The sequence below is a fragment of the Aquila chrysaetos genome, chromosome 5 (genome assembly GCF_900496995.4).
Source record: "Aquila chrysaetos chrysaetos chromosome 5, bAquChr1.4, whole genome shotgun sequence".
Lineage (NCBI taxonomy): Eukaryota > Metazoa > Chordata > Aves > Accipitriformes > Accipitridae > Aquila > Aquila chrysaetos.
In genome coordinates this window covers 11370809-11397958 of record NC_044008.1, presented here as the reverse complement: position 1 = coordinate 11397958, position 27150 = coordinate 11370809, and the positions used below count along the sequence as shown (strand labels likewise).

The 27150-nt window shown below is 35.6% G+C and overlaps 1 protein-coding gene across 17 annotated transcripts in view; it reads right to left on the bottom strand.

Moving 5' to 3' along the window:
- Positions 1-27150, bottom strand: part of CACNA2D1 (calcium voltage-gated channel auxiliary subunit alpha2delta 1) — a 436639-nt gene that overhangs the window by 31697 nt on the left and 377792 nt on the right. For 3 of the 17 annotated variants that reach the window (XM_030013891.1, XM_030013893.2, XM_030013892.2), the window contains exons 16-27: positions 26807-26875; positions 25130-25204; positions 23714-23788; positions 19933-19989; positions 15828-15899; positions 14659-14730; positions 9009-9070; positions 6719-6795; positions 6143-6172; positions 5484-5498; positions 4722-4782; positions 2818-2915 (exon numbers count right to left, since the gene is read on the bottom strand). In XM_030013891.1, coding sequence (XP_029869751.1) covers positions 2818-2915; positions 4722-4782; positions 5484-5498; positions 6143-6172; positions 6719-6795; positions 9009-9070; positions 14659-14730; positions 15828-15899; positions 19933-19989; positions 23714-23788; positions 25130-25204; positions 26807-26875 — 763 coding nt within the window. Of the gene's footprint in view, positions 1-2817; positions 2916-4721; positions 4783-5483; positions 5499-6142; positions 6173-6718; positions 6796-9008; positions 9071-14658; positions 14731-15827; positions 15900-19932; positions 19990-21240; positions 21316-22257; positions 22302-22325; positions 23260-23713; positions 23789-25129; positions 25205-26806; positions 26876-27150 lie in introns of those variants that run through there. The other 14 variants (XM_041123534.1, XM_030013897.1, XM_041123537.1 and 11 more) reach the window with 12 other exon arrangements.

Below are 27150 nucleotides of genomic sequence, written 5' to 3'. Positions count from 1 at the left end.
TCCTTCTTTGTATCCTAAAAAACTATCTTTCTGTCATAGGAATAAGCAAGGTGATAAGGGTACAGGTCCCAGCTTTGCAAAGCTCCTATCTTAAATTTGGAAATTAACCAATTTTTAAAGCAAGTTTTCATTCAAACACTTTCTATCTCAGGTGATGCAATGAAACAACACTTAATTCTTAGTTATACTTAACTCTTACATGGTACAAAAATGGAGGTAGTTCAACTACAGTAGAAATATATTTAAATCAGTTAAGTCCCAGTCTTCTAAAAAAAACCTATTTGCCATCTGAAAACGGGTACAGGGAAATAAACTAATTTTTAATTAGTAGCTTAGATGTATATGTCATTTTTAAATATCTTTGAAAAGATGGTTTGAAGTCAGTGCATCTCTAGCATCTTTTTCAGTACCACTTTGCAAAAGAAAGTTCTAGGAATGGTCAACAGAAGTAAGCACACACTTTAATACAGATTTTACCACTGTGGAAATTAAAACAGGGCTAAATTGAAGCTGAATAATGTAAAGGGAAAATCTGGCTCTTGGTCTTCAATGTCTTAGCCTTGCTGAGGAGACTGAAAACTCCTTCTGGGGAAAAAATAAAAAACCCCCAGCTTTTCTTCAGTTTTGCTCCATACAAAGCCATGATATGCTGTGTACTTCACCCTAAGTCTCAGATTCCAGAAAACTGATATTGACCTTTTTTTTAAAAAATGCTCTAATTCAATTTGTTTTCACAAAACAGATCAATAGGGACATGTATTGGGGTATAGAAAAGCTTTGTAAGCTTTAGCAAAAAGGCTTTTTCATAAAATCCACTGAAGCCTGGATGTGTGAGCATGCTATGCACAGAGCCAGCAGCTCTGATTTAACAGCAGCAAGCACTGTCTCATCTAATCTTAACACATTAATTTAATTGTCATTAGATATATTTACATGGCTTAGCTAGGTAAACCTGTTAAACTGCATCGAATGCCACAGACTCACCTTCCCTATTCACATGCACAATGTCATAGTATAGTATGTACTGTAAGTTAAGGTGCTGTTTTAAAAATATTTCTTCAGCTGGAAGTAATGACAAAACCCCACTAATTAACATGATGAAATCTGGAGAGCCTTGCTGTATCCACATTTTCCTAGAAATTAAATTGATATCCTATCTGAATACAAATATCAAAATATGTCTCTCAGAGTTGTATTTCTCTCTGCTAATATAGACTCGTAATATTTTACTGGATGCATTTTTTGTTTAGGATCCCCTTGTACTGCTTGCACCACCACAGAGTCTTGCTTACTTACATAAAGCAGATGTTGAAGACAAGTAGGGTGAATTGCTCTTACTGTCCCCTTAGTAACAACAGAGGTAGTTGTCTAACTTTCTGGCTAACTTCTAACACGTTAAGGTTGAATGGGGTGAGTCAAAATATAACAAGCATTAAACTTACAGTATATAGATTATCTTAGTTTGGGGATTTTACTAGTTATTCCTTTTGAAAATTATTTTTAGTTGAGATAATTTCCATTGCCGCTGTTTCCTTTAGTCAACACTGTTTACTTATTCAGGAGACTATTTTTAAAGTAACTTCATTATTAGAAAAAAGAAGGAAAAAAGTGAATTTTGTTGTGGATTCCAAAATGAAATATAGCAATAATTTGATAATATTTTGGCATAATTACTTACTAAGCCCTAGTGTATATTACAATATCACTAAATGTGTCCTCAATATTCACTCATATAACTACTGAATATTAAACTAGAATTTTCATTTATTAACTGGTTTAATCATTTGAGGTGAATGCTTTCATTTCCAAGACTGAGTCAAGGGACTCAAGTAAAATTTCAGTCAGTCAGCAATGTGTCAATGAATAAGATCACTCTATTAAAAACAACAACAAACACCCACACGTGCACATAAAAATAGCCTTTTGTGAGAAGATCTCATATCTAAGTGCACATTCCTTCAGTTACATGGTCTAGCAGAGAGATTCCTATTGAATTGATCAGTGATCCCTGACAGCAACATGTTAAAAAGACTCAGGGAATGCAAGACAAAAAAGTTTATTCCAACTGTTTATAAATTATTAATAATGCTAAACAAACCCAAAGACTGAATTTTTCATGAGAACAAGACTTCAATGCATTACTGATGGTTCATTCAAAAGCATAACTGCTCAATTATTCTAAATGGAGCTTAAGGCCCAATTTCAAAATGTGAATACCTTCCCAAAGCCCAGTGCTCACCACTGCAGCATATACATGAATCTCTGGTCTTAAACAACTCAAGTCCCAGTGAGATCCCTTAACCAATTTGTGAACCAGCAATAGAACTTCCTTATCTTTTATTCTGGTTATTGGTTATTTTGGTTCTCGACTCCTTTTCTTTACTTATTTTGGTTATATAAACTGACAAGAAAGCAGACTGAAGATTTCATTACAAGATTTTGAAGTCTATTTGAGACTTAATTTTGCTGATATGCTCAAGAGAAAAAACTATAAATTCACAATATTTGGAGTATATTAAAACAAACTGGTAGTTAATTGCTGCTAGAACAGAATGCTGAGAGGAACTGTGGAAAAGACTGGATGCGTAACGCCCTGCAAACTTTCTTAAATAAACCCAGAAAACTGCAAACTAATTTGACAGTCTCTACCTTGGATAGAAAATCCCAACACTAGGTGTATTTCTACTAAAAAAAGAATCAGTGGAGATAAAAACCAAAACCACGATTTGGGCATGAAACCTGTCATTTTGACTAATTCTCATTTATGAGTAGGTATTTTCCTAAGGAAAATTTCAGTGAATTGAGAAGAATACTTACATGACGGACTGCTTGGAGTATTTCTGTCAATAAATTCATTGAAATTTAATAGAAATTCAGTGTTGTTTTCTGATTTTTTTACATCATTACAGTATTCTCTGAAAAACAACAAAACATCAGTCTTCTCAGATTTGTTTCCTTTGCTAATAAAGCAGACAAATACGGCTCAGCAATTTTAAAGGCCAAGCAGGATTGTGCAACTACAATGAGGTGCCTGGCACTACTATGTCAATTGACTACCATAGTCAATATTGAATGTTGACAATATTGAATAGTTCAGGCATCTACAGGAAAACAAGTGTTTAATTGCCTGCCTAAATCTGAATCATAAGAAAATTTCACGTATGAGATAGGGCATAGATTCCCAGAAAAAACACTCAGGTCTAGTGTAGGCCATGAAATTAGGAGATCATAGTCTGCAAACTAAACAAGAAAATGCCCAGTGAATTTAGACTGCTCCTGGGTTAAACTGTACTGGAACGTACATGGACTGCTGATTAAAACATAGTCACTTCATACTCAACTAAGGCTGGATTTATGGGATAAGGTCCTATCCTCTGAGAAGTCTTAAATGCAATTTTAATAGGGTACATACCACATAAGCATATAAACACTTTTTGTTTTGACATATGCAAAACAGATAAACAGTAAACTACTGTCCTTTACATAATGTAACAAAATAATGCAATATATCATTTGGGCAATTCACTGAATGCAAGCAAGCACAATAAAAGTCACTGGGCATTTTGAAGGTAAATATTAGATGGTGAGTGGCATTAAGCAACTTTAATTAAAATGTAGAGAGTTTTCAGCAGTAAAGCAGGGAGCTCTCTTTTAAAATGAGATTTTTATATTAAATAAATTTTACAAACAAAAGAAGTCTGTTCAAGTATTCCATTTGAATAAGCCATCTTATTACCCTTTACTTACTTTACCATGATCCTGAAAGACTACAGGCAGAATTTGCCTTACTATACCAATATTCACATTTAAACAGAGCTCCATATCAAACAGGCTTTGTTCATGTAGATCAGCCTAACTACTAGGGACTTGCTGGAAATCGGTAATTGGTACAATTGACTATCGATAACTTCGGTCCTTCAGAAAAATTAAATTAAACATTTATGCTGAGAATACATTTGAAGATAGAAGACTATGTTTTACATGCGAATCAATCTATTCATTGGAATCAATCTATTCATTGAAATTTAAAAGGATACAGAAATTTATAAGAATTGTCACATTTCTTATTTATCTTAACTGATCTTGATGGTACAGCATTTCCTTAATTTGTCATAACTACCTTTTAAAGGAACTTCATTTTTAAGAACTATTTATCATACCATGTCTCCCCTGCAAACATACATTTACATGGGCAACAAGGACTACACAATTTCACATGAAGAAACAAGGAACTAATGAACTTACTCAATTTTCAATGACTCAATAATTTTTTATGTTCAATGAATCAAAAATTGATTCATCCTTAAGTGATAGAGAGCTTTGAAACACTTTATCTTGAAGTGGGAAAACATCTCGAGGTAAGTATTATGGTACCTATTTTACAAATGAGAAGCTAAGGTATAAAGTTGTAAAATCTTAAAAGTCACAACCACAAGAAATGAACAGACATGTATAAGATTTCCATTAAAACATCAGTATCAGATTTTACAGCTCTCTTTGAATAATATAAACAGGAATCAGAGCCTGAAGATGCTATTTACACTCCAGCAAGAAGAAAAGATTGATCTTGTAAAACATGACTTTAATAACTGCTCTTTTACTTAACATTTTTTACCAAAATGAAACTTTACTGGTCAAGTCTGTATTTTGTAAATGTTATTAATCTGATCAAATGCCTATTTACTGCTGAAATAATACTTATTACTGGGAAATTAACCAACCTTGGTGCTATAAATGTATAGCCAGCTTCATCAAAATGATCAAGCTTCAGTGTTTCTGTATCTACAAAGATGAAGAGTAAACACCAAGTAAGTAAACTGGTCTTTTTGCTATCATTTTGCTTCTCAAAATATTTGACTAGCTTTTGCATGCATCCGTGAATTTAGAAAGAAATGTTTATTTCGAGACACTTTGCTACTAATATACCATATACTTCTCACTATTTCGCAATATAGGGAGAAATTACTTGGTTATTATATACAACATCCACCTGGCAACAATAATGTATCTAACAACTTAGAGAAGACATTTCGTTAGCGTGACAACATGAAAACATATGAGATGTTTTCATTAGAATTACAATCTGATACAAAGAAATATTTGGGACACCAAGTTGTTAGAACATGAAGGAAAACACTTCTAGTATTTTCTGCAATAAAGTTTAAAAAACTCATCCATATAAGCACCACTTTCAATGCTACTGAAAATAATGGCTTTAAAAGCTGGTGTCACTGAACACTGACAGGACCGGACAAAGAAGGATTAGAGATTAGCAACATATCGAAATGTGCATGAAAACAGAAAAACACTTCACAACTTTTTTTCTTTTTTCTTCCCCTTTCTATTGCTATGGTACGCAATGATCATGGGAAAAATCCTGAGATGAGGAATACAGAGGAGAATATCCAGTAGGAATAGAAATATAAGTGAAAAATATCAACTGCAGTAAACAGAAGGAAATTGAGCAACAAGAATATACTTGCCCTTTATGATTGCCACTATCCATCAGAAAGAGAAAGCAGGGAAACAGAAAAAAACAGGGTAAAGCAAAAGGGGTCACAAACCAATATTTTATTCAAACAGCCCCTTGAATAAAAATATTGTGCATAGATAGATCAAAGGTTCAATTTACATACAGCTGTAGTCTGGAAAAAAGACAAACATCTTTGAAGACTGAAGAATATGTCCTTCTCAATTATTTCTCAAGTACCTTCTATACACTGTGGCTATTTCAAGGGTCTGTCTTGCAGGTTATGTTGATATAAGTGCAAAACCAGATGATCTAATCCATCAAGAGAACCATATTCACTCACTAAAACTTTACTTTTAAACTACTTACTATTTGACAAAGTTACAAAATATATCACTGATTATTAAAAACTAGCCATATTCTACTTCGTATGCAGGAGGCGACGGTAGAGGATAATGATTTAGTGCTAACCAAGTTTTCTCTAAACTAACAGTATCTATGCCTGTCAGAGAGATTCATAGTGCTTTTCTAACTTTCTATTTAACTGCATATTTGTTCAAGTTTATTGCAACACTTGGATAAAGTTAAAAGGATGTGATGGATTCTATTTTGTCTACTATCTAGATTACAGTTAAGCTACACCTAATAAACAAAAAGCATTTGAATACTCACAAGTATCATTTCCAATTATCTCTCCAGAATCTGTAAATGGCTTGAAATTAGTCTAATCCAAAAATACATTACATACATCCACTAAAACTATTTGTAAAATGCATAATAAAATCCTAGCTGCAAGCCAAACCAAACAGCGCTTTCACATTAATCTATTCCTATGGGTAGCAGAGGTAATTTGCTAAATATTGTACTGCAACCACTGTAAAAATAACAAAAAAATGCTTTACTATTATAGTCTATATCACGACAGTTAGCTAATAGAATGAAAAAAATAGTATCCAGACCCTTAAAATGACAGCAACAAAGGATACACAAAGCAATGATTCTATAGGCACAGAGCAAAGGGGAAGGGATTGTCAGTGGAACTGGGGTACCTGCACATATTCTATCTTTATAGAATATTTCTTGTACCTTGGATGTTACAATGGGTTAGAATCATTGCTGCAGATTTTGGGTACATCATGATAACATCAGTGAATTCCACAAAATTTATGAATTTTAAATATTGCTCTTTTAAGTGAATCTGAGACTTGGCAATACTAGACAAAACCAGGGAACCTTCACAGTACTTACATCTGGCTTGAGTTATTGGTTCTTCTATTTTGGCTTTAATATAATAAAAGCTGTATGATGGTAACACCAATGCCAAACTGCAATAGAAATGAGACAAGTAAATCAATTATGTTATTTGCAGCAGTTTTCCAGTTTCAGCTTCTATCTGTTTTGAAAGCAATTAACAAGTTTGGAAGTTGGATCATGATGAGACGAGATAGTCACATGGTGACATACCAGCCTCACACTTTGTAATAGACAGAAGTAGGTTTATGCCGGTCCTGAAGTTCCCTGTGTTTATTTTCATTCTTATTTGCGGTTTTAAGCATAAATGCACTTTTTAACGGATAAGCAAGTAATTTCCAATAATTGCAAATAATAGAATACATGATTACTTGTATCTTCCTCTAACATGTTTAGCATCCCAATGTAACACATGTCAAAGTGATAACTGACTGCAAAAACCAGCATGTAGTACTGCACTGATTTGCATGCATCATATAATGACAGATTCTTACTAATAAAACAACTATTGGTATTCATTAGGAAAGGTGTCTGGCAATTCTTGAATTCACATTACATTCAACATGCAAAACATTTTCTTGAATCATGCAATCACCACTAGCAACCTTTGAACATCATTGTGTAATAACATTTTATGATTTGCAAAGCATTTGCAATGTATTTGCTTTTAGATTATACTTATTTTTGTTCAAAAATTATAGGGCTTCTTTTTGCAACTAAATTCAATACATGTGTAGAAGAGTTCAGTTCTAAAAAGGTATGTAAAGGACAGGAGGTAAGAGTAATCATTAAAGTGGTATCATCATCTCCCTCATCGCGTCCTTAATTTCTGCACTCAGATTTCATCACTGTAGAACTGCAGTGGTTTCTAATGGATAGCCACAGAAATTAACGTTAACAAAGTTGTACAACTGAGCCATAAAAGAGATGACCTTTAATGATACATTTGCCATTTCAACAGAATGTAAGTGAGATTGCTGAATATTTAGTGATAGCCTTCTACCAATTCTCCTCTAGGGAAATCAGTAGCAGTTTACCTGTCATTAACAGTTACTGCTAGCAGAAATTGCTAATTAAAATCTATAATTTTATGCTTAATAGGTTTTCTGCAATGTGACTCCACGGATTTATTGCCGTACGTATCTCATACCAGGGAGCTCAGTAAGAATTAAGAAGTCATTTAATCAAATGTATTTCTTTACTGATTGCTAGATGGCATAGTCTGATAAAAACTTTTCTTTTCTTACAAAGACAGAGGCAGTTCAACAGAAAAATGGGATGCTGAATAGAAGATCCTACATTTGCATTCTCTTGTTAAAACGGATTTGTTTGGTTTTACATACAAATTAACATTTGCATTCTCATTGGCTTACACCTGTGCAGAACATAACAGAAAAGGGGAACCAGCTTGGATGAGGACTACTGTAATTCAACACAATAAAAATATTGTTCAGGTAAAAATTTGACTCAATATTTGTACCATCTAGTTTTGAACTAGAGTAGTTTACTTTCTGGAACTTGGTAAACCTTAATTTGTTTTGGATAATGTCAAGTTTCTACATTCCTTGTGTTACAGAGCTGTATGCTTAAATGAGTTTGAAATAATATACACGCCAATGTTGCATTCAAGGGGGGGATGTGCTTTTGCCCATTACTTCATTTGTTCCTGCTGCCATTCATCTTATAATTTTTACATACAAAGCAGCAGCAGTGCTAATTAGTTAAAACTTGTCACAAATAGATACGGATTTCAGAGATAATCAGTAGCCTTGTTCCTGCCCCTAAGATCTGACACGAAGGTTAGCAATGATTGTGACTGAAAAACATTTGCACAAAACATATCACATTTTTTTATTTAGACCAAAATATAGCATCTTCCTTTTTAATATGCATATTAAAACAAGAATATGGACTCAGTGCAAAGAAAAGATGAAATAAGAGGAGGAATCTAAGAAAAAGTGTACAATTAAGAATCAAAAGTATACTGTGATATAGAAAGTAGAAGGAAAAGTAAGATTCTTAACATCCATCACTAAAAACATTTTTTCCTGCATACTGAAATACCCTAGTGATAAATCTCAACAGTTGAATGAAAGACTGAGGTTCTGGTCCTTAGAGCAACAGTTCTGAGCTGTAAAGGAACCCAGAAAATCCTACAGGCCTGGACAGAAGACAATCTGGTCCCGACTTAGCTAGCATAGAAAATGAAACGCTAAAAATGTTAACCAAAATAAACAAAAAGAACATTTAACTATGCAAAAGAAGTTAGAGACCAAAAAGGAGTTACCTGTAATCAGTGCCATTCACAGCAGTCCATGTATATGTTCTGTTTCCTTTATCAATGTATCTCTACAAAGAGATATTGGTGAAAAAATAAATTAACAACTCTGGAGCTTCAACAAGCGTGACCTTTTCTTGAGAAATACAGTGTAAAATCAAGTACAAATCTGCTGGAATTCTATCTGTTATTTTTCTAAAAGCATGAGTTGAGCTGCAACTCCTTTTCTTAAACATTTTCCAAACTTCTATTATGCAAAAGAATCACCTATATCCTTTTTATTGAACATTAACAAAATGCAAATTTAAATAAAACCAGATAAACATGACCTATCATTTTCCCTTTTAAATTCATTAGTCATGCCTATGCAAACCTTTTTCTAATGTGATTTAAATTTGATAAAAGATGTTATCTCCTTTATGGACCATTTTGCAAATAATCTATGAAAAGAAAAAATCTCAATTATAAAAAGAATTTGTAGGCAACTCTTTTAACAACAAAAACACCCAGTGCCTGTCCTTTCAGGTCACAGTACCACTGACTAAATGCATTTAAATTTGAGTCATATCTACAGGCACAGCCAGGTAATCGTGATTGTATAGGCATCCCATGCTAAACTTACATGTGTTTCTAATCTCATTAGAAGCACCTTGAATTTGTAAAAAATTTAACACTGAAGTAAATGTTTATTTTTAAATAACTTAATACATTAGGATATACTTTGCCATTCATTTTCTTTTGGTATGAAAAACAATGTGATAGACACAGTCCCACAGTTCCCCATAGATTTAATCTTAATGCACCTGGGTGACATTCTTTTACTCAGTTTTCCACTTTGAAAACTGCAGTTTATGCCAGCTGCAACATATTATTATTTACAGTCAGAGATTTGTAAGTATGCCAGCAATGAAGTCTGTGCAGCTGTTGGACTGCAACATTACAAACGTCAGTGAAAGGTACCACAGGTATACCTCTATGTTCTTTCTTTCCCTGTGGTAAAACAAAAGTGTGAAAATGACTGTGGTTATGAAAAAGAGGTGTCTTTTTTGACATTTATAATTTGAAACCTTCTCATTACCTGGCTGCTGCTTTTCAGAACAGCATGACAGTGTAAATAATTTAATAGTCATTTTGGAATGAAAAAGAAAAAAAGAAAAAAAAGAAAAAAGAAAAAAAAATGCATATATCAGTGTCTAAAGCTCTGATATATTTAAGATAAAAAGATGGCTGAAGAGATTCCTATCCAAGCCTATTTATATTTGATAATGTGCCTATACTATTACTTCATCTCAAGAATAAGTAGACCCTTGAACCTAGCGCTGGCAGTCCCTCCAAATAAGGCACAGCACCATGGGTTGCACACCATGTACAGTGGCAAGAGAAAAGCAGTGCCCAAGGTGGGAGGGAAGGAAGAGAAGAACTGGGCTCTTATTAAATCCTGTTGCCACCAGCACTGTGAACATGCTTGAAAGCAAATTGGCTGAAACGTCCCTTCAAAGATAACCCAGTAGATCACACGTCCTCATACATCAGCTCCCATTTACCTTTGCCTACTTCATTACTGAGTGGTCTGAGACCATCTCCTTCCCAGCTGGTCACTGCCAAAGAACCTACACGTTATTGCAGTTTTCGTGACCCTTCAGTTTTCACTACTGCCCACCCCAGCTGCCCAAATGTGGCAATGCTTTTGTTCCTATGGCATCTTCTCTGTTAGTTGGAAAGCCCCTGAGGCCTTGGGAGACTCCAGCGCACCCCACCCACGCTTGCTACGAGTCCAGTCTCTATGCTGTAGTGTGAGGTCATCTCCCAAGACACTGCTGGGGCCAGCTGCAATACAAAAGGAAAGCAATGCAAACTTAAACCAAAAAGCAAAACAAAAAGGACATCAATTTTAAGCCTCAAGACTGCAAATGTCAGTTCAGAGCAACTGACCACATCAGCCCTTTTTATAAGAAAATATATGAAGCTATCAAGTCCTAAGTGATGCATGGCTCAAGCATGACCCACGGTCTGAAGCAGCTTTATTCTGGCTCTAGCAGCCTGGAGCTGAGAGGGTGCAATGGCTTGAAGCAGTCACCATTGCCAGCCATCTCTGGCTGCTCCCTTCTCTCAGAGAGGTCCAAGTAAGAGGAAGAAATCTTGGGCCATGATGCAAGGGAAGGTGAGGGAAATCAATTTCATTGGGCACTTGAAGCGTCTGGGATCAAAAGGCTTGGGATATTCTATTCAAATACAGACTGTGGTCTGGGCTGTGCATAACTGACACATTCTCATACACTCAGGGCCGTCACATTTTCCCCCCACCCCGCGATGCTGTAGCCGACTCCAGCATTTGCAAGTGTAAATGCTTCCCCTCCCTCCCTCTTTGGGTGAACAGCTGTTTCAGGTCTTTTTTATCACACAGCCTGAGAAATGCATGCACTGCCTGAGATCTCTTCAACAACTTTGCCATGAATGCAATTTCTTGTATAACCCCTATGGTGCTATTGTATTTTTGTGACCTTCTAATCCTCCCTTTTCTAACCGCCTATACAGAACCCTTTTCACCCATAGGCTTGGAAAGGCACTCCTTAAACAAAACACCACAAATCTGAAAATGTCCCAATGAGTTCCTCCCTTCAGGAGCAGCTTATCACCAATGCAGATGCCAGCAGGACTTCAGACTCTCCGTCAGTAGGTCAGGAATGACCCAGTCTCCCTTCAGAACAGGGGAACAGGCTAGTGGCTTCCTAGACAGGATGGGCTCCTGACACAGATGAGGTAGCAGAACTGACATCAGATGGGGCTTACCCTCCCTGCCCCAGGAAGGCCCTATTCATTCACCATCCTCCAATAATGGAACCATTCAGGAAAAGACACATTTTTTCACACAGCAGGATTTCCCTATAGATTGTAAAGCAGCATTGTAGTGCCTTACTCAGGAGGGCTGGGGTGGGGGCTTTGTTGTGAGAAAGCAGAGAAGAGAGTCCCAGCAGAAGGCAAAGGGACTGCTGGTAGAGGTCTCTTCTTTAGAAGAACATGGGAAGAGGTGAAAAGCAGCACAAAGTTGGACACAGAGGAGGAGCGTGGCCATGTTTAATGAGATCATGGGACTCCACAGGTTCAAGGACCGTAACTTACAGGCACGCTTTGCACCTGGACAATGTAAGTGTATAAGGCTGGCGTTAAGTTGACTTCCCCCATAAAGACTAAAGTAGGAAAGTATGACCTCTGCTGCCTACATGACTGCATAATCATCATTATCATCATCTTTCAGTTAAGATCATCTACAGTTACATTTGTCTGCCCTCACTGAAGCCGAGGTGCTGTATTCAAGAAGACAGTCTATGAGGTTCTGCACTTTCTGAATAGGGTATCAGAAGGAAGACAGCGCTCAACACTGAGTCAAATTCCCTAGACTCTGCAATATAATAAAATACCATGACACCCCTTCTGCAACAAAGACACAATCTTGTTAGCAGGGAGTTGAATAAATATACAGATTTTAATCTGTTTCCTCACAGGTGGACACACATGCAAGTAAAGGCACTGATCTCCTCAATGACGCCCATAGTTCAGGAATATAAAATGCCTCTGATGGATTTGCACAGTTGTGAAGATTTTGTGCATGGCTTCCTGTCCTTATTTGCACTCCTTTTAAATTACACTATCAGAAGCAGCACGCTTTGTCAAATCCAGTGCAGATACTAAGAGGCTGAGGAATGGTCATGAGATGTGCGGCTCTGGATTCCTCAGCACAGGAAAGACATGGACCTGTTGGAGCGGGTCCGGAGGAGGGCCACAAAAATGATCAGAGGAATGGAACACCTCTCCTGTGAGGAAAGGCTGAGAGAGTTGGCGTTGTTCAGCCTGGAGAAGAGAAGGCTCCAGGGAGACCTTATAGCAGCCTTCCAGTACTTAAAGGGGGCTTATAACAAAGATGGAGACAAACGTTTTAGCAGGACCTGTTGCGATAGGACAAGGGGTAATGGTTTTAAACTAAAAGAGGGTAGATTCAGACTAGATATAAGGAAGACATTTTTTACAATGAAGGTGGTGAGACACTGGAACAGGTTGCCCAGAGAGGTGGTAGATGCCCCATCCCCGGAAACATTCAAAGTCAGGTTGGACAGGGCTCTGAGCGACCTGATCTAGTTGAAGATGTCCCTGCTTATGGCAGGGGGGAGTTGGACTAGATGACCTTTAAAGGTCCCTTCCAACCCAAACTATTCAATGATTCTGTGATTCCAAGCATGTTCCCAAAGGTCTGTTGCAGAACCAAGTGACCATGAACTTGACATTGTGAAATCACAGCATGGATGAACAATCGAGACATGTTTCAGAAAATTCAGCTCCATTTTCAGCCTCATCTAGCAAAGACAACATGTGCATTGCCACTGATTTTCAGCCACAAAAACAAGTAAGTTTCTACCATGTTTAATGCAAAAATAGACTAGGACTATGAAATATTTTTTTCTGTATCAAAATGAGAATAACTGTATAACAATCTTCACTCAATGCAGAATTGAGTCAGAGGACTGGTAACAGGAACTGCTCAGTATTGGGTGTCACTTGGTGTAATCTGGCCAAAACTTAAAGCAGAGTTTGAAAGTTGCTACCATGTATTAGACAGTGAATGGAATTTAAGTAAGGAATGTGCTGGTTTTAACAGAATAACCCCCCCCGCTAAACTGTGAGACCTGATTTCCTATCAATTTAACTTCATTAGATTCTGTAGCATATGCCTTGTGAGAAGGAGGAACTTTTCACTCGAACATTTAGCCATTTAAGTACAAACAGCTGAGCCATTGGAGGTATCAAAGTTACAGGAGGTCAACCAGAGAGGGCAGCTAATACTACACATGAAAAATTAACTGCACAGTCCCAAGCAATTCTGCTGAGTATTGTTATGGTGTGCTTATATATAAGGGTTGTGTAGTGTCTGCTTGATGTTTTATTTGCTTCATATTCTTCTGTTAAGTCATTAAACTAGCTATCTTCAAGCTGGTTTACATTCAGAGTAAAACAGTTTCAAAAAGCTGTTGTAGAACTGTAACTGTGGGGCATACTCTGGCCACAACCGCTCCTTTGGCACACCAGTCAAATTTAAGTATTTCTTATTGTGAGGAAATGTGTCTACCTTACTAGAGAAATCAGTAGCAATCTTTATCAGGAATGAGCATTTTGGACAAGAAAATAAAGAACTCAACAAGCTGTTCAGAAAGCACAAGTACATAATATAACTGTAAGATGAATTTGCTTATCGAAAATAGTCTTCATTTATGGCATATAAACGTTATATTTTTTTCTCACTACTTTCTTCCCATTCACCCACAATATAAACTACCAAACCCATCCTCACACATCTCCACAAGCAAATTAAGTATTTTGTTTTGAGATTCATACACAGAAGTAGGCTGGGCCCATTTCCTGGTGAACAGACGGTAAGAACTCATCAACAACTGCCTGATTAATGATGCACCAAAGAAACCAAGAAAAAAACCAATTATTCTTTTCATAAGTACATAATTTCTTTTACTATAAGCCAGTAAAACTAGCAAATCTAGAGGGAAAAATGATACAAACTGACATTACAAAATGAACATCTTTTTACCATTTCACAGTATTTTTCTGGTTTTGTTTGTTCCTGTAAATGTAATTGCCTGTGTTCCTATCTTACCTCATCTTGGGACTTGACCAGTGTTTCAAATGTTTTTTCTCCACTTTCTCCATCTATCATTTTTTTCCGAATCTATTGGCAAGGAAGGAAAAAAAAAAAAAAAAAAGAACTAGGTGTTGCATGTAACATGAGTAATCTTTTCAGTGATTCAAAATATTTCATAGAAACACAGACAACAGTAGTGCATATGAAAGTCATAGATCTTAAAAAAAAAGTTAAGCTTAAAATTTTCAGATTTTTCTAATTAGGAGTTGCTTTATCCAAATATATACTGAATCAGTAGAATTATGAAGCAACAATTCTGGTATACTTTGTATAGGAAGACCATCCCATAAAACCCCTTGGTGCTGGGCACTAGAGAGAGTATGAACTCTGTGTAGATGAGAAGGAGCTTTGTCTAGCACTTCTTGTGCTTCCCAGCACATCTGTGTGATTCTGGTAGTAGCAGTGATTCACAAAAATGTTTTTATACCAGTCCAAGAGTAATTCCTCTCTGAAGCAGGCGTTTCAAAGAAACTTAAGGTAGAATTTAACAGATACCAAGAAATGCTGATCAGTGTCATTATGAAAGAACAATTTCAAACAAATTGAAAAAATATGTTAAAAAATGTAAAATGTTTAAAACCCCTCCATTTTATTTCACAAAACTAACAAACTACTTTTAAAAATTCAGATTTCTGAATGTATTACAAAATTAGTAACTGAAAAATATACGGAGGAATTAATTTGTTGTCAACATTCAACTTTATTTCTCAGTTCTCTCTCTCACCACAGCAATAAGCTTGCGTTAGTAAGAAATAGGGAAATACTTTTAAAATATTTCAAGTAGAACTTTAATATCCTATTAAAAAATGTTCTGTTCTGAAAAATTTTACAAGCCCTCTCCCCAGGAATTGCCACTTAATGAAGAAGAATTATTTAAATAGCAATCATTGTGTCTTTCAAAATGAAAGGAATATAATGCATTGCCCTTGCCTACGAATAATACCAGATCTCAAGTTGTTTTATTGTAACTTCATCTCTCTATAAAGTCATCATCTTGACAAATTTAAAATTGAAATTTATAATGAAATAGATTCCCATTCAAAATCTAGAACATTTACTGCTCTTCAGTTAGGCTACAGTGACATACAAGCAGCAACAGGTACGAAGAAACCAGGTAATCTCACCTCAACTTTAATATCATTTTCCAATTCAGCGTCTAGAAAATCCAGCGTAACAGGCTCCTGGGATTTAGGATTCTGAAGCAGAAGATATTGAATGATCAAATAATAAAGACAGAGTACCGTAATGTTACAAATTATTCTAATCCCTTCATTTCAAAGTAAGCTACTTAACTGGGCTTACTTACCTATCTGTTTTAATCTTTTACAGCATGATGAATTACTAGTGGCCCTTTCTCATTTAGTTTATTTCATTGGATAGAGAGGTTAACTGACTAAGTGAAAAACAAACTAACGCTGATGGCAGTGTCCATCCACAGTCTGTCATGTATGGGGCTCATGCCGGGAAGCTGCTTTCCCTACTGCTGGTATGTCACAGACTGCAAGGGTGGGAGAAGACGCATCAGAGGAAGCATCAGATATGAATCTCTCATTAAGTATCCTGCCTCCAGGAAGGGAGAGAGAACTCTGGGAGAGTTTTCCAGCTGACCAGTAAGATGGGGCAACGGTACTCTTCTACAGTTTTACCAAAAGCAGACTACAGACTTGCCGTTATGAGGTGGGAACGCACTGCGGTTCAAGATTCAAAGAAGCAGCAATTATAGCACATGATTTGTTTGTTATAAAAAATAAAAATCACTTTTTTTGTCAGCGTTACAGGACTCCCCTGAACACCCTGCAGTTTTGAATGTATTTCTCTTGACATCAGTACTGTTATCTCAATTTAAGAGATGGAAACCTGTAGCACAGAAATACCGCGACCCAGCAGCTTCAAGACCTAAGGAATGTATATGATGTTGACCCTCAACTATGGAGAACAGAGAAGTTTGGTGGTCTGCACCTGTAATAACCCTGGTGCCATAGGAGTGTGGGAAGACCACTGTAGCTCTGCTAAATAGCTCAAACCACCCTCCAGCCTCTGCTCCTTTCTCAATTGCAGTCTGCATTTACTTGGACAGAGCCATCTTCTGTATGAGTTGTTAGGATTCTGACTCTTTTTTTTTTCTTTTTTTTTGAGTAATTTTGGCTAAGCCCCATTGACTTTATATTATGTGTGGTGTAAAAGTCCTCAATCCTCATCACTCAGTAGTTACTTAATGCACCCACCTAAAGAAGGATCTTTAGAAAAAAGAGTACGGGGATACTGTTTAGCCATTTAAATCTAATAGGTTAGAATAGAAGATTTAAAAAGTCCAGTTTTATTAATTTTTAAATTGATAATAATTTGCTTTGTGTAATAGGACAGTTCATACATGAAAAGATCTCAAAGCCTAGTTTTCTCAGTAACTGAGCACTGTTTCTCATACGATTAGCAACACAAAAATTGTCATTAGCTGATACTGCTATTTCAGGACTAGCATAATTTCTGCTAATGACATTTTTAGGGGATTTCAGTGATTCAGCTATACTAACTTATTTACAGAGTAGACTAAAGTCCCTTCTTTCGAAATGATTATATTCCTTCTAACATTCCCTAGCAAAGTTACATGGCAAATGTACATGTGACTATTCTATCAAATAATGCAAGCATGTTTCACCACAATTTATACATATATGTCCAGTTCATACTGAAAGAAAGAAACATCCTGAACAGCTGGTAAAAGGTGCCTTCATGTAATAGTCTGGAGCATTAAGAGCTTAACAGTAGCCCTTATTTTCAAGACTGTAATGTAGAATAGAGTTAGAAGGCAAAAGATTATTCTTTCATATTCTTATACATGTTTCTGGGTATATGGAATCATTCCTGTTCTTAGCAAGTAAGACTTACTGTCTGCTAAGACAAAAGCCAATAAATTTATTCTCAGAAAGAGAATATGCACTGGAAAGATTGCAGAAAAAGATTCCTGGTATTTCTTTTAAATGTCTACTGATAACTTCAAAGAAATTTTTATGTTCCTATTTATATAGGATAGATAAAACAAGCAACTTTAATATAATAGCATTAACATATGCTCTCTACTAATTCAAAACAATTTAATTATTGTTATACAGTTGCTTTCCCCCCCAACAAATCCACACCCTCGAAATAAATAGCAAAAGGCTAAAATGTAAAAATAAACAAAAAAATACATTTTCTTACATGCAATGGATAATGAATAGCATGGTCAAACCCAAACAGCATGCATGAAGGCATTGGCATGGTAGAGGAGGCATTTGTGAAGTTCACATTCCATTCCAACACACAAAGGAACAGAGAAGAAAAGAAATGGTAAAAAAAAGAAAAAAAGCCATCACATCAAATCAAGGTCAATATTCATTTCAAATGATAACCTGGGCTAGCCACAGTTAAGGAGTCCCAAAGACAAAATAGTCAACTTCAACAGTCCGTCAAAATTCAAGTATACATTAACTGTTTGTTCTTGTTCTTTTTAAGACTTATGTTATATCACCACACATTCTTTATAAAGTACTAACTAATGGCTTTTAATAGATGAAGAAACTAAGCACGTATAGATCCATTATGTGATGTGCCTGAGGCACAAAGATATCCATTAGAAATTAGAATAGAAAATTCCTAGCCCCATACTTTAAATGGAAGACTATTTCCCCGCTACGTCTTTTTCTCCCAAGAATGTGTTTTTACCAGTATTTGGGCTCCATAATTTTTTCTTCCAAGGTTGCCATTTAGTTGGGTTTATTCCAAGCCATGAAGAAACAAACTTACTGTTCAGTTTGCTCTTCTCTTTATCCAGTCATGCACGTGACATGACTAGAATAAGCGCACCACCACCACATTCACCAGCACAACTTAATAAAACAAAACAGAAGTAAATCACTAGCAATGAAGCATGCAAATAAAGGGAGTGCAATCCATTTTCAGCATGAAAAATAAAGGCAAAGATCTATTATTTCAATGACAAATCAAGAAGGAAACGAAGAAAGAAAGAACTGGTGCAGCAACATAAAAAAAAGTTCATTAAAATTTCATTGTCGTGTGTTTTGGGAGGTCAGTATTCTCACAAAATCTACAGAAGGCCTTCTTTGCTGAGTTGCAGGAGCCTAGTTTCTACTCATACCTGCAGTACTAATGAAGACACAGGCTGTTCGGCTTTTCAAATAAATGATGGTAAGAAGGCAGCAAAATCCTGGGCCCCAGAGACTCAAGAGCATCTGGAGTGGATGGGAGCCCAGAGCTTTTCCAGAGCTGCACGTCCCTGGGCAGACAGCACAGCCAGGCGAACCCAGCACCAGCCAAATCATACCACAGCACGCTGAGGAGCCAGGGGTGCTCAGAAAATTGAGATTTTTTTTTATGTTCCAGTGCTGCTTTCTCCAGTGCACAAACAAAAAATCTAGCCCAGAGGTGGTCTCCTACATGTGGTATAAATGCAGCCACTTGACACTCGGTGAAATCACTGACTTGAATTAGATCAGGATTTTACACCATGTTTTACTGGTGGTGTTATGCAAGCCACCAGTTTTGCATTATATATTCCCATATGTGTCAGAAATTAACACGGTATACTGTACCTAATTTTGTTATTTTGCTATTCCTTTAATGATTTTTAAGTTTTCATTATGTGTTTTCTGCTCAGGGATTGCATTACAGAAATGTTACTAATTTCCTTTTCCCTGTTCAGGTTAATGGCAGTTAATTCTCTGGAGCTGGGTCTGCTAAAACGAGAAACCTGATGCAAATAGCAGATAAAACATATGCCCTACTCTGACTTCCCCAGAAAAATACTGAACAGCTCATTCAAATTCTGTAAGGCTATACAGCACACACTGTACAATAAAACTCGGCAACAAAGTCGTAAGAATCATCTTCTCTTGACTTTGGATTTATGCAAGCAAAGCCAGCACAAGTAGTCTCTTTTTTTTTCCAGTCTAGAAATTCATTTCAAAATCTGAAGAATAATTTTTACAGCACGGCTTTAATTAGCACCTATTAGTAAAGCACCATAATTTAATGGAATGCCCTTCACTACAGCCAATAACATGTTTTCTATTATTTAAACAAGGAAGGATGCAAGCTTCATGCTTTGGAAGCTGTTTGTCAAAGTAAACAGTTCTCTAGTTAGATTTTTCCTAGTAAGCAGGGCAGAAGCTTTCTAATTGTATTTCCAGGTCTATGCATTCTAATGCACTAATCACCTCCATCCAAAGTTACCTGTACATTGGGTCTCCTTTTTCTCAATTTAACTTTTGGTATGCCCACACCAATTTGCTGAAGTAACAAAAAAGCAGTAATTTAAATTTTTACACTATTAGTAAACAGCCTACTTATAAAATGGAAGTCTTCCCTCAACATCTATATTCTCCAGTGCACATTTACTGGAAGCAGAGACTAGCCCTCAATCCAATCAAGAGTTCTGAGCTTTCTGTCAGAATTACACACAGGTTTTGTCTAGGGAAACAGAAACCAGACATATATTAAACGATGTGAATTAAGTTAACAGAGAGCTCTCCCTCCTACATACTGTGCCAGAATTAAAATACAGAATGAGGAGTTTCACTTTTTGTTTACTGTTGTATCTGCTCTTAAACCCACCTCCTCTTATATTTCTTTCAAAACCATAAACCGTAAGACAAAATACTGGACCTTACTAAAGGCATCTGGAGTTTTAGAACTGCCATTAAATGGATTTTGATCAGAACCATAATGAAAATGACGAAAAGGATGCTAATCTTTAGAACAGATTCAGAAATGGAATTATTTACTGTTTTCAGAACTTATCTAATTTAGATTAATCCTGTTAACACATGCTTAATGCACTTATTTCAGTGACTATGTTTATTTGGTGGACTATCCACCTGTTCTCTCCCAGGACAATGGGAATAATACACATACATATGCACAGACACACAAAGAAAATTGGCAGTAAAACATAAAATTAAGCACTTTCTTAAAAATGTAATATAACAAACTACACAAACTTGAAAAATGGTATTTTAAGCAGTTTAAAACTATATTAAACTGACAGTTAAAAAAAGTTTCCCGTGTTATGCTTTGACATAGTTTTCATGTGCAAATAAGAACATGATGGGAAAGTTCTTAATGATTTTAATACGCTTTTGAACCTGCCGTTTGTTAACTTTTCTCTGTTCTGCAAATGACTTTACAAGTTCTAAACTTCTAGGGGTTTCTTTTTGTGAGACGATACTGCAAGACAATTTCTCAAGATATTAATTGTGTTGAACCAGTTGTGATTTGAGGTAACAGATTTTCAGAAGGAAAGCAGAAGACATTCAAAAGAAGGGACCATTGGAAGTTTAATACACCCTCACCTCTTCAAAGGTAAAGACGTAGTTATGTTTTAGTTTACATCTATTGGAGAATTGCTGGCAAAGAGGGTTAAGATGTTGTTTGTTAATAAGTTAACGGCTACCAGGAGGTTCAACTAAAATTAATATGACATGTTAAGGAAAGTCCATGAGTTCTAAATACATCTGTCTTTGTAGTGTACCTTAGTTTTAAAACGTAGTTCTTGTATCAGTCTGAATAGCATGCACCACCCCAAACAAACTGGGAGTGAAAAAGTCTAGTCTGTAACTGTTAATAACAACAATAACAATAATAATAAAGCATATGCTTAATATTGCATTTAGACATTATTCTACAACATAAAACATATAACTTATAAAATATCCTTTTTTAAACATACTCTAAATCAAACATTTGAGCAGTATGTGAAATCACCTCTGGACTTTCAGATCCTTTTAAGTAGAAAATACACAGAGGAACCATCACAATTAGTATCCTAATAATCCATCTCAGTCTGCCTAGGTTTAGTTGGGAGGAACTGTTTTTCACTCTCTAACAAAGCTTCCTTATTCTCCAGTGTTACGAGTTTACACTGCAGCATAATAGCACATATGAGATGAACAGAACCCATATCCCTCAGTTCCTCGCAAGACTGTCCCTAAAACGAGAATACTATATTTCTTCTGTCAACAAAAAGAGTTTCATTTGCATATAAGGAGAAGGTAAATAGACCAATCGCCATCATCTGAATTTCTAATAATCTCTAATGAAGAAAAGATTCGGTCAGTAACGATGCATATGTTTGTCTCAGAATAATTCACCAAACAAAATCATCAAATCCAAACTTTCATTTTTTAATGCATGAAAACCTAATGCATATATCCAGAAACTGAAGTCCTTCTAAATTATGCAGATTATATAAAAACCTTCTTTTCCCTTTTATTTTCTTTTATTTTTAAAAGGGTTCTTTCAAAATAAATCAAAAGGAATATTTCATCAATAGTTAAGATCAAGTTATTCTTTCTCTTCTTCAGAAGCATTTTTTTTCTTTCTTCTTTTGTTACACACTTGTTAAAAATTTCAAACATATTCATTACTTCACCAGGAAATTCATTCAAATATTCACAATGCTGACTTCCCCCAGTTTAAGAATTAAATGAATCACTAAAATATGTAGATGAAGTCTTAATTTCTTTTTCTGCCTTTGATAGTTAAAGGTGGTGAAGTAGTGAAAAGGGGGTCTGCTATCCCTCTTGTAGCTATGATAGGACTTTCTGGTGAAGAAACAAGAGAGGACAGTTGCACAGTCAAGAGGTCAAGGACTTGTTGCTATTCTGCCACAGGAAAATGGCTGGGAGGAATAAAGTGATGGATATGCATTCAATTTACAAAACCCTAGTATTTCCATGCCTAAAGGCAGCAAACACAGGCTTCCATTACTTAAGAAGTTTCTCTAAAGTGTACTAAGTGCTAAAAAATAACTTAGGAGTAGGGTGCCACTAAAGTTTAAAAGACTTACTAGCCTTATTTGTCTGTGTATTGACAGCTTGCATTTATCTTGGCCATATATTGCTCAAACCATCTTAATGAGAAATTTTGACAACTAAACTACATGTGTATATTGTTTCATTTTCAATACTTACTGATTCATTATTATTTCTAACTTTTTATCTGTAAATAATCCATATATTTCTCTCAATCTGAAGTAATTTTTTTAAAATTTTATTTTTAGTTAACTAAAGTTTAACTATGTTTTTTATATAATGCTGCATTTGTGCACTATGAACTCAAGAGACAAAATTTGCTGAAAGTATGTTTCTAATGGAATTAAAATACAAGCATTTTCAAATATTCCACTAAACAGAAGACTGTTTGATATAGAGAAACCCTTTGCTAAAACAAAGATTAAAGTTCTGGTTTCAGAAAAAAAAATCATCCATTCACGTTGAAATATCTCATCAAAGCCAGGGAGGCAAGTTATTTAAGAAGATACATGCAATGTAGCAGTCCTCACAGGGTCAGGACTACAGTTAATGGATATCAAGCCAGATTGAAGTCTTGGGTTTAAATTTTCCTGAAATTTGAGGAAAGTTGCATCTTAATCATATTTAGATGAAGATTTCATCTTTAAAGATGAAAGACCTTTCTCAAGTTGAACTACTAAAAAATCTAGCATTCTGGGAAGGAGTGCTCAGCTAGATCCATCCCAACTCTGCAGCTCAGGTTTCAGCTCTGGTAAACAGAAAATAAGCAAATGAACAAATAAGAAAATACAAGTAAAATACATTGTGTTTGCCCCTGCGTGTGCACTAGTAAACTCCTCAGTTTGCTTTGAGAGCATCTTATGACACACTACAAGTTCTTCACAATGATACTACAGCTACCACTAGTTGTTTTTATATTAACATGTATATTAAAACACTTATTTCACATATATTAAAGTGCATGTAAAATATACATCTTTTGTATTATATTGATAACCAAATTCAATACAAGCCAATGCCGGCCTTCGTGCTGACTAAAGTGGATTTGGAGGAAGCCATACATGCACCACAGATTTTCCTGACACCCCCACAAATGAGAATTCTTTACCATTGCTCTCTGGCACTTTCAGCAGATTTTAGTTTCTGTTATTTCTCACAATGTCCCCTTATTACAGAGAAATAAATTAGAAGGTTTTTCATACCTTTGGTTGGAGATTTGGATGAAGTAGCACATACCCATTAGGATCAATTGCAAAATAGTATCCATTTGGACAAAGCTGAAAGAAAGACATGAAGTTTTGCATTATAAGGTTTTAAGTAATAAAGAGTAATTAATGATTTTTAAGCAATAGTCACATTGAGGAGAATACATTGCCTCAGGCATCACGAAATATGTGAGAGATTAACATAGGGAAGATAATTTCTGAATATTTACTCTCTTAGAATCATAAACTTGGAGAATAATTTAGGCTGATGGGACCTCTGGATGTCACCTGGTACAATCCTTCACTGAAAGCTGAGCTAACTTCAAAATAAGATCCAACTTCAAAGTCGGACTAGGTTTCAAAGGGTCTTTGAATACCTCCAATGGAGATTCCACAACCTCTCTGGGCAACCTGCTCCAGTGTTTAACCACCCTCACAATGATTTTTTTTCCTTATTTCCAGCTGGAATTTCCATTGCCACAACTACATCGTTTGCCTCTTGCCTTTTGCTATAAACCTTCAAGAAATGTCAAGGTCCATCTTCTCCATAAGTCCCCTTAGGTAACCCCATTAGGTTCCTTCTTCACTCTGAACAAACCCATCTCTCTCAGCTTCTCCTCGTATACCATGTACTCCAGTCCCTTGGCCAATTTAGTGGCTCTGCACTGGACTCTGCCCAGCACCTCAGTGTATTTCTTATACTGAGGAGATCAAACCTGGACACAGTACTCCTGATGCAGGTGTTCGCTGCACAGCTGGCCGCTTTTACTGCAAGGGCACACCACTAACTTATGTTCAGCTTGTCCTTCACCATGACCCCAGGCCCCTTCCTGCCCCAGGCCGTACTCTGGCATGGGATTATTCCATTCTAGATGCAGGACTTTGCATTTGCCTTCAGTCAAATTTGTGATGTTCCTTTGCTTTCTCATCTGTTGTTTTCCACAGTACTAGTTATTTTCTTAGAAATTCCCCAGCTAGATGTCTTAATATATAAATCAATCATACTGAGTAGGGTACAGACAGACATGTATATTAGAGAACTTTTCTATAAAGAACCGTCCTATATAAATGCTAAGTATTGCTATTAGCTGAAATGATTGCGTACTCTACACTGTGATAAGAACCAACCACTCAATTAAAGAGCAGTGCTTTAAGCTACAGGAAAATAATTACTTGGAATATATCCCCCAGTGTAAAAGTTGGCTTTTACAGATGCATCCTGATGGACTATTCACACAGAAACACATATATGGCTGGAGAGAAAACCATCAGAAAATCTACAACAATGGAAAAGAATATATGAAAAAAAGCCTGCTGGTATTTTGACTCGTATCCATTCATTGCTGTATGACTTATGAAAGAGTATGCACAGAAATCATACATAAAGAGAAACCACCAACGCAAGCAACTTACCGTAAATCGGGGTGTCAGTTTTTTTATGTCCTCCAAAGAGACATCAACCCCCATTACTCCAAGAATCAGCTGATTCTGGTAAGATTCCAAAATGTTAGAATATGTTTGACATATTTACAATGCAGAATAACTGCAACAGTCAGTGAATTTTGATTTTGCCTTTGTCTCTTGTTTGACAGATATTACTTGAAAAGTTGCCTATTTACTTATCTGTCCATTCTAAATATTTTAAATAATATCCAAGTGATTCAAAATAACATTCAATATATTCAGAATTTAGTATAGAATATGAAAATTGTTTATGAAGATGAATATGGATGCTTTCCTGGATGAATAAACAATAAATGTAAGAACAAAATAGGTGAAAGCAAAAGCAATGCATTAATATTGCCAATGATGTAGATACTAAATTACTAGGACCAATACAGAGCTACTACTGCATGCTTAGGTTGGGCAATTAATCAGTGAGACCCCAAAATAATTAACCTCTTTTGGCTATGGTATAATGATGAATGAAAAAAAACCCCAACAAAACCAAAAAAAACAGTGACTATAACAATCATCAGCATTTGAAATCAAGGACTCAGGCACTACATTTACTTCACTTGTAATTTATTTTCCTACTACAGAAAAGGAGGGCAGTTATTTACATAGTATCACCTGAATCCTTTCTCCATATTAAATAAATTTGGAATATGTATTGGAAGATGCATCTTGCAGCCTGTAACCTAAAATTCATGTAGAGACATAAGTTGAGCAGATTCAAGTTCTCCTCTTGTTCCTCTGTACTAGACCATGGTTGTTTTATTTCTCAGAAAGACATCCTTTGATAATCAGCAGTCTCTCACTTTGCAACCAGACTCAGTGAATTCCATTATCTTGTAGATAAGATTATGAAACCTTTTTTTGTTTTGTTTTGTTTTTAAAGGGAAACTAAGACAACTCTTCTGAAAGTAAATGAAAGAAATTGTAGTGATCAAATTTGTATTTATTAATTCTGAGTCTATGTAATATCTGAGAAATCGAATCAAAGAATATCTTGTTAAACTTCAGTATATTTTGACATGATTGAACATGAATATCACACCAAATGTACAGTATTTTACCACATACTGTAAGCATATTCTAGGTTTGATTTTAAAAAAGCAGCATTCTGATTTTGTGAAGAGGACATAAATTGATTCCATATCAGACAGTAATAGGGATGGGCAATTGTATTTATTTAATACTTTGATTTTAATCTAAGTACACAGTGCTATTTTCTATTATCACTACAAAAAATTAATTTAAAATCTCTACATCATTGCCCTTTACCCTGAAATGTCATAGCTTCACAGATTTGTTATAAATTTATCTGGGCATTCCTTTCTTGGCAAGGCCTAAATAATATCATCATCTACTTCCCATCTATTGAGCACTTAATGCATTCCCACTGCCACCAGTTCACAGAGATAGATCAAGAAATGTCATACCCTGAAACTCAGAACTACAAAAAGGGTGATCTGCATTTCCTTGTTCCCAGGAGGTTATCAGGTAACTAGCGATGACCTCTTTGTTTCTGATATACAAGACAATTAAACTGTAGAAAGCTTTATGGAAATACACATTTTTCAAGGAATTTAGCATTAAATGTAATTCAAATAACTGATTTTTTTTTTTCTTTAAGTAACAGCTTACTATTTTCCCATTTTGTTCCTTTGTTAGATTGAAGACAGGTAGAGTTCCTGTAATCACAAGGCCCAGCTCCTAGGAAATAACCACATACAGAGGGGAGAAAAACACTTTTTAGTTAAATAACAAATATTGAACTATAATATATTAGAATAAACCAGGGATTACTGTAGCTAACCACTAGATTAAAGTACTGACTTTAAGTTTGCAAAAAAAGAAAAAAATAATACTACTTCATTGATTCTATGCATAGAAAGTTAAAATTACTTTTTTTGTGTGTCCTTGTGTTAGTGAGAATAATAAATTACTTTTTAAAAATAGATGGTGTGCAACAACTTAGGATATAATAG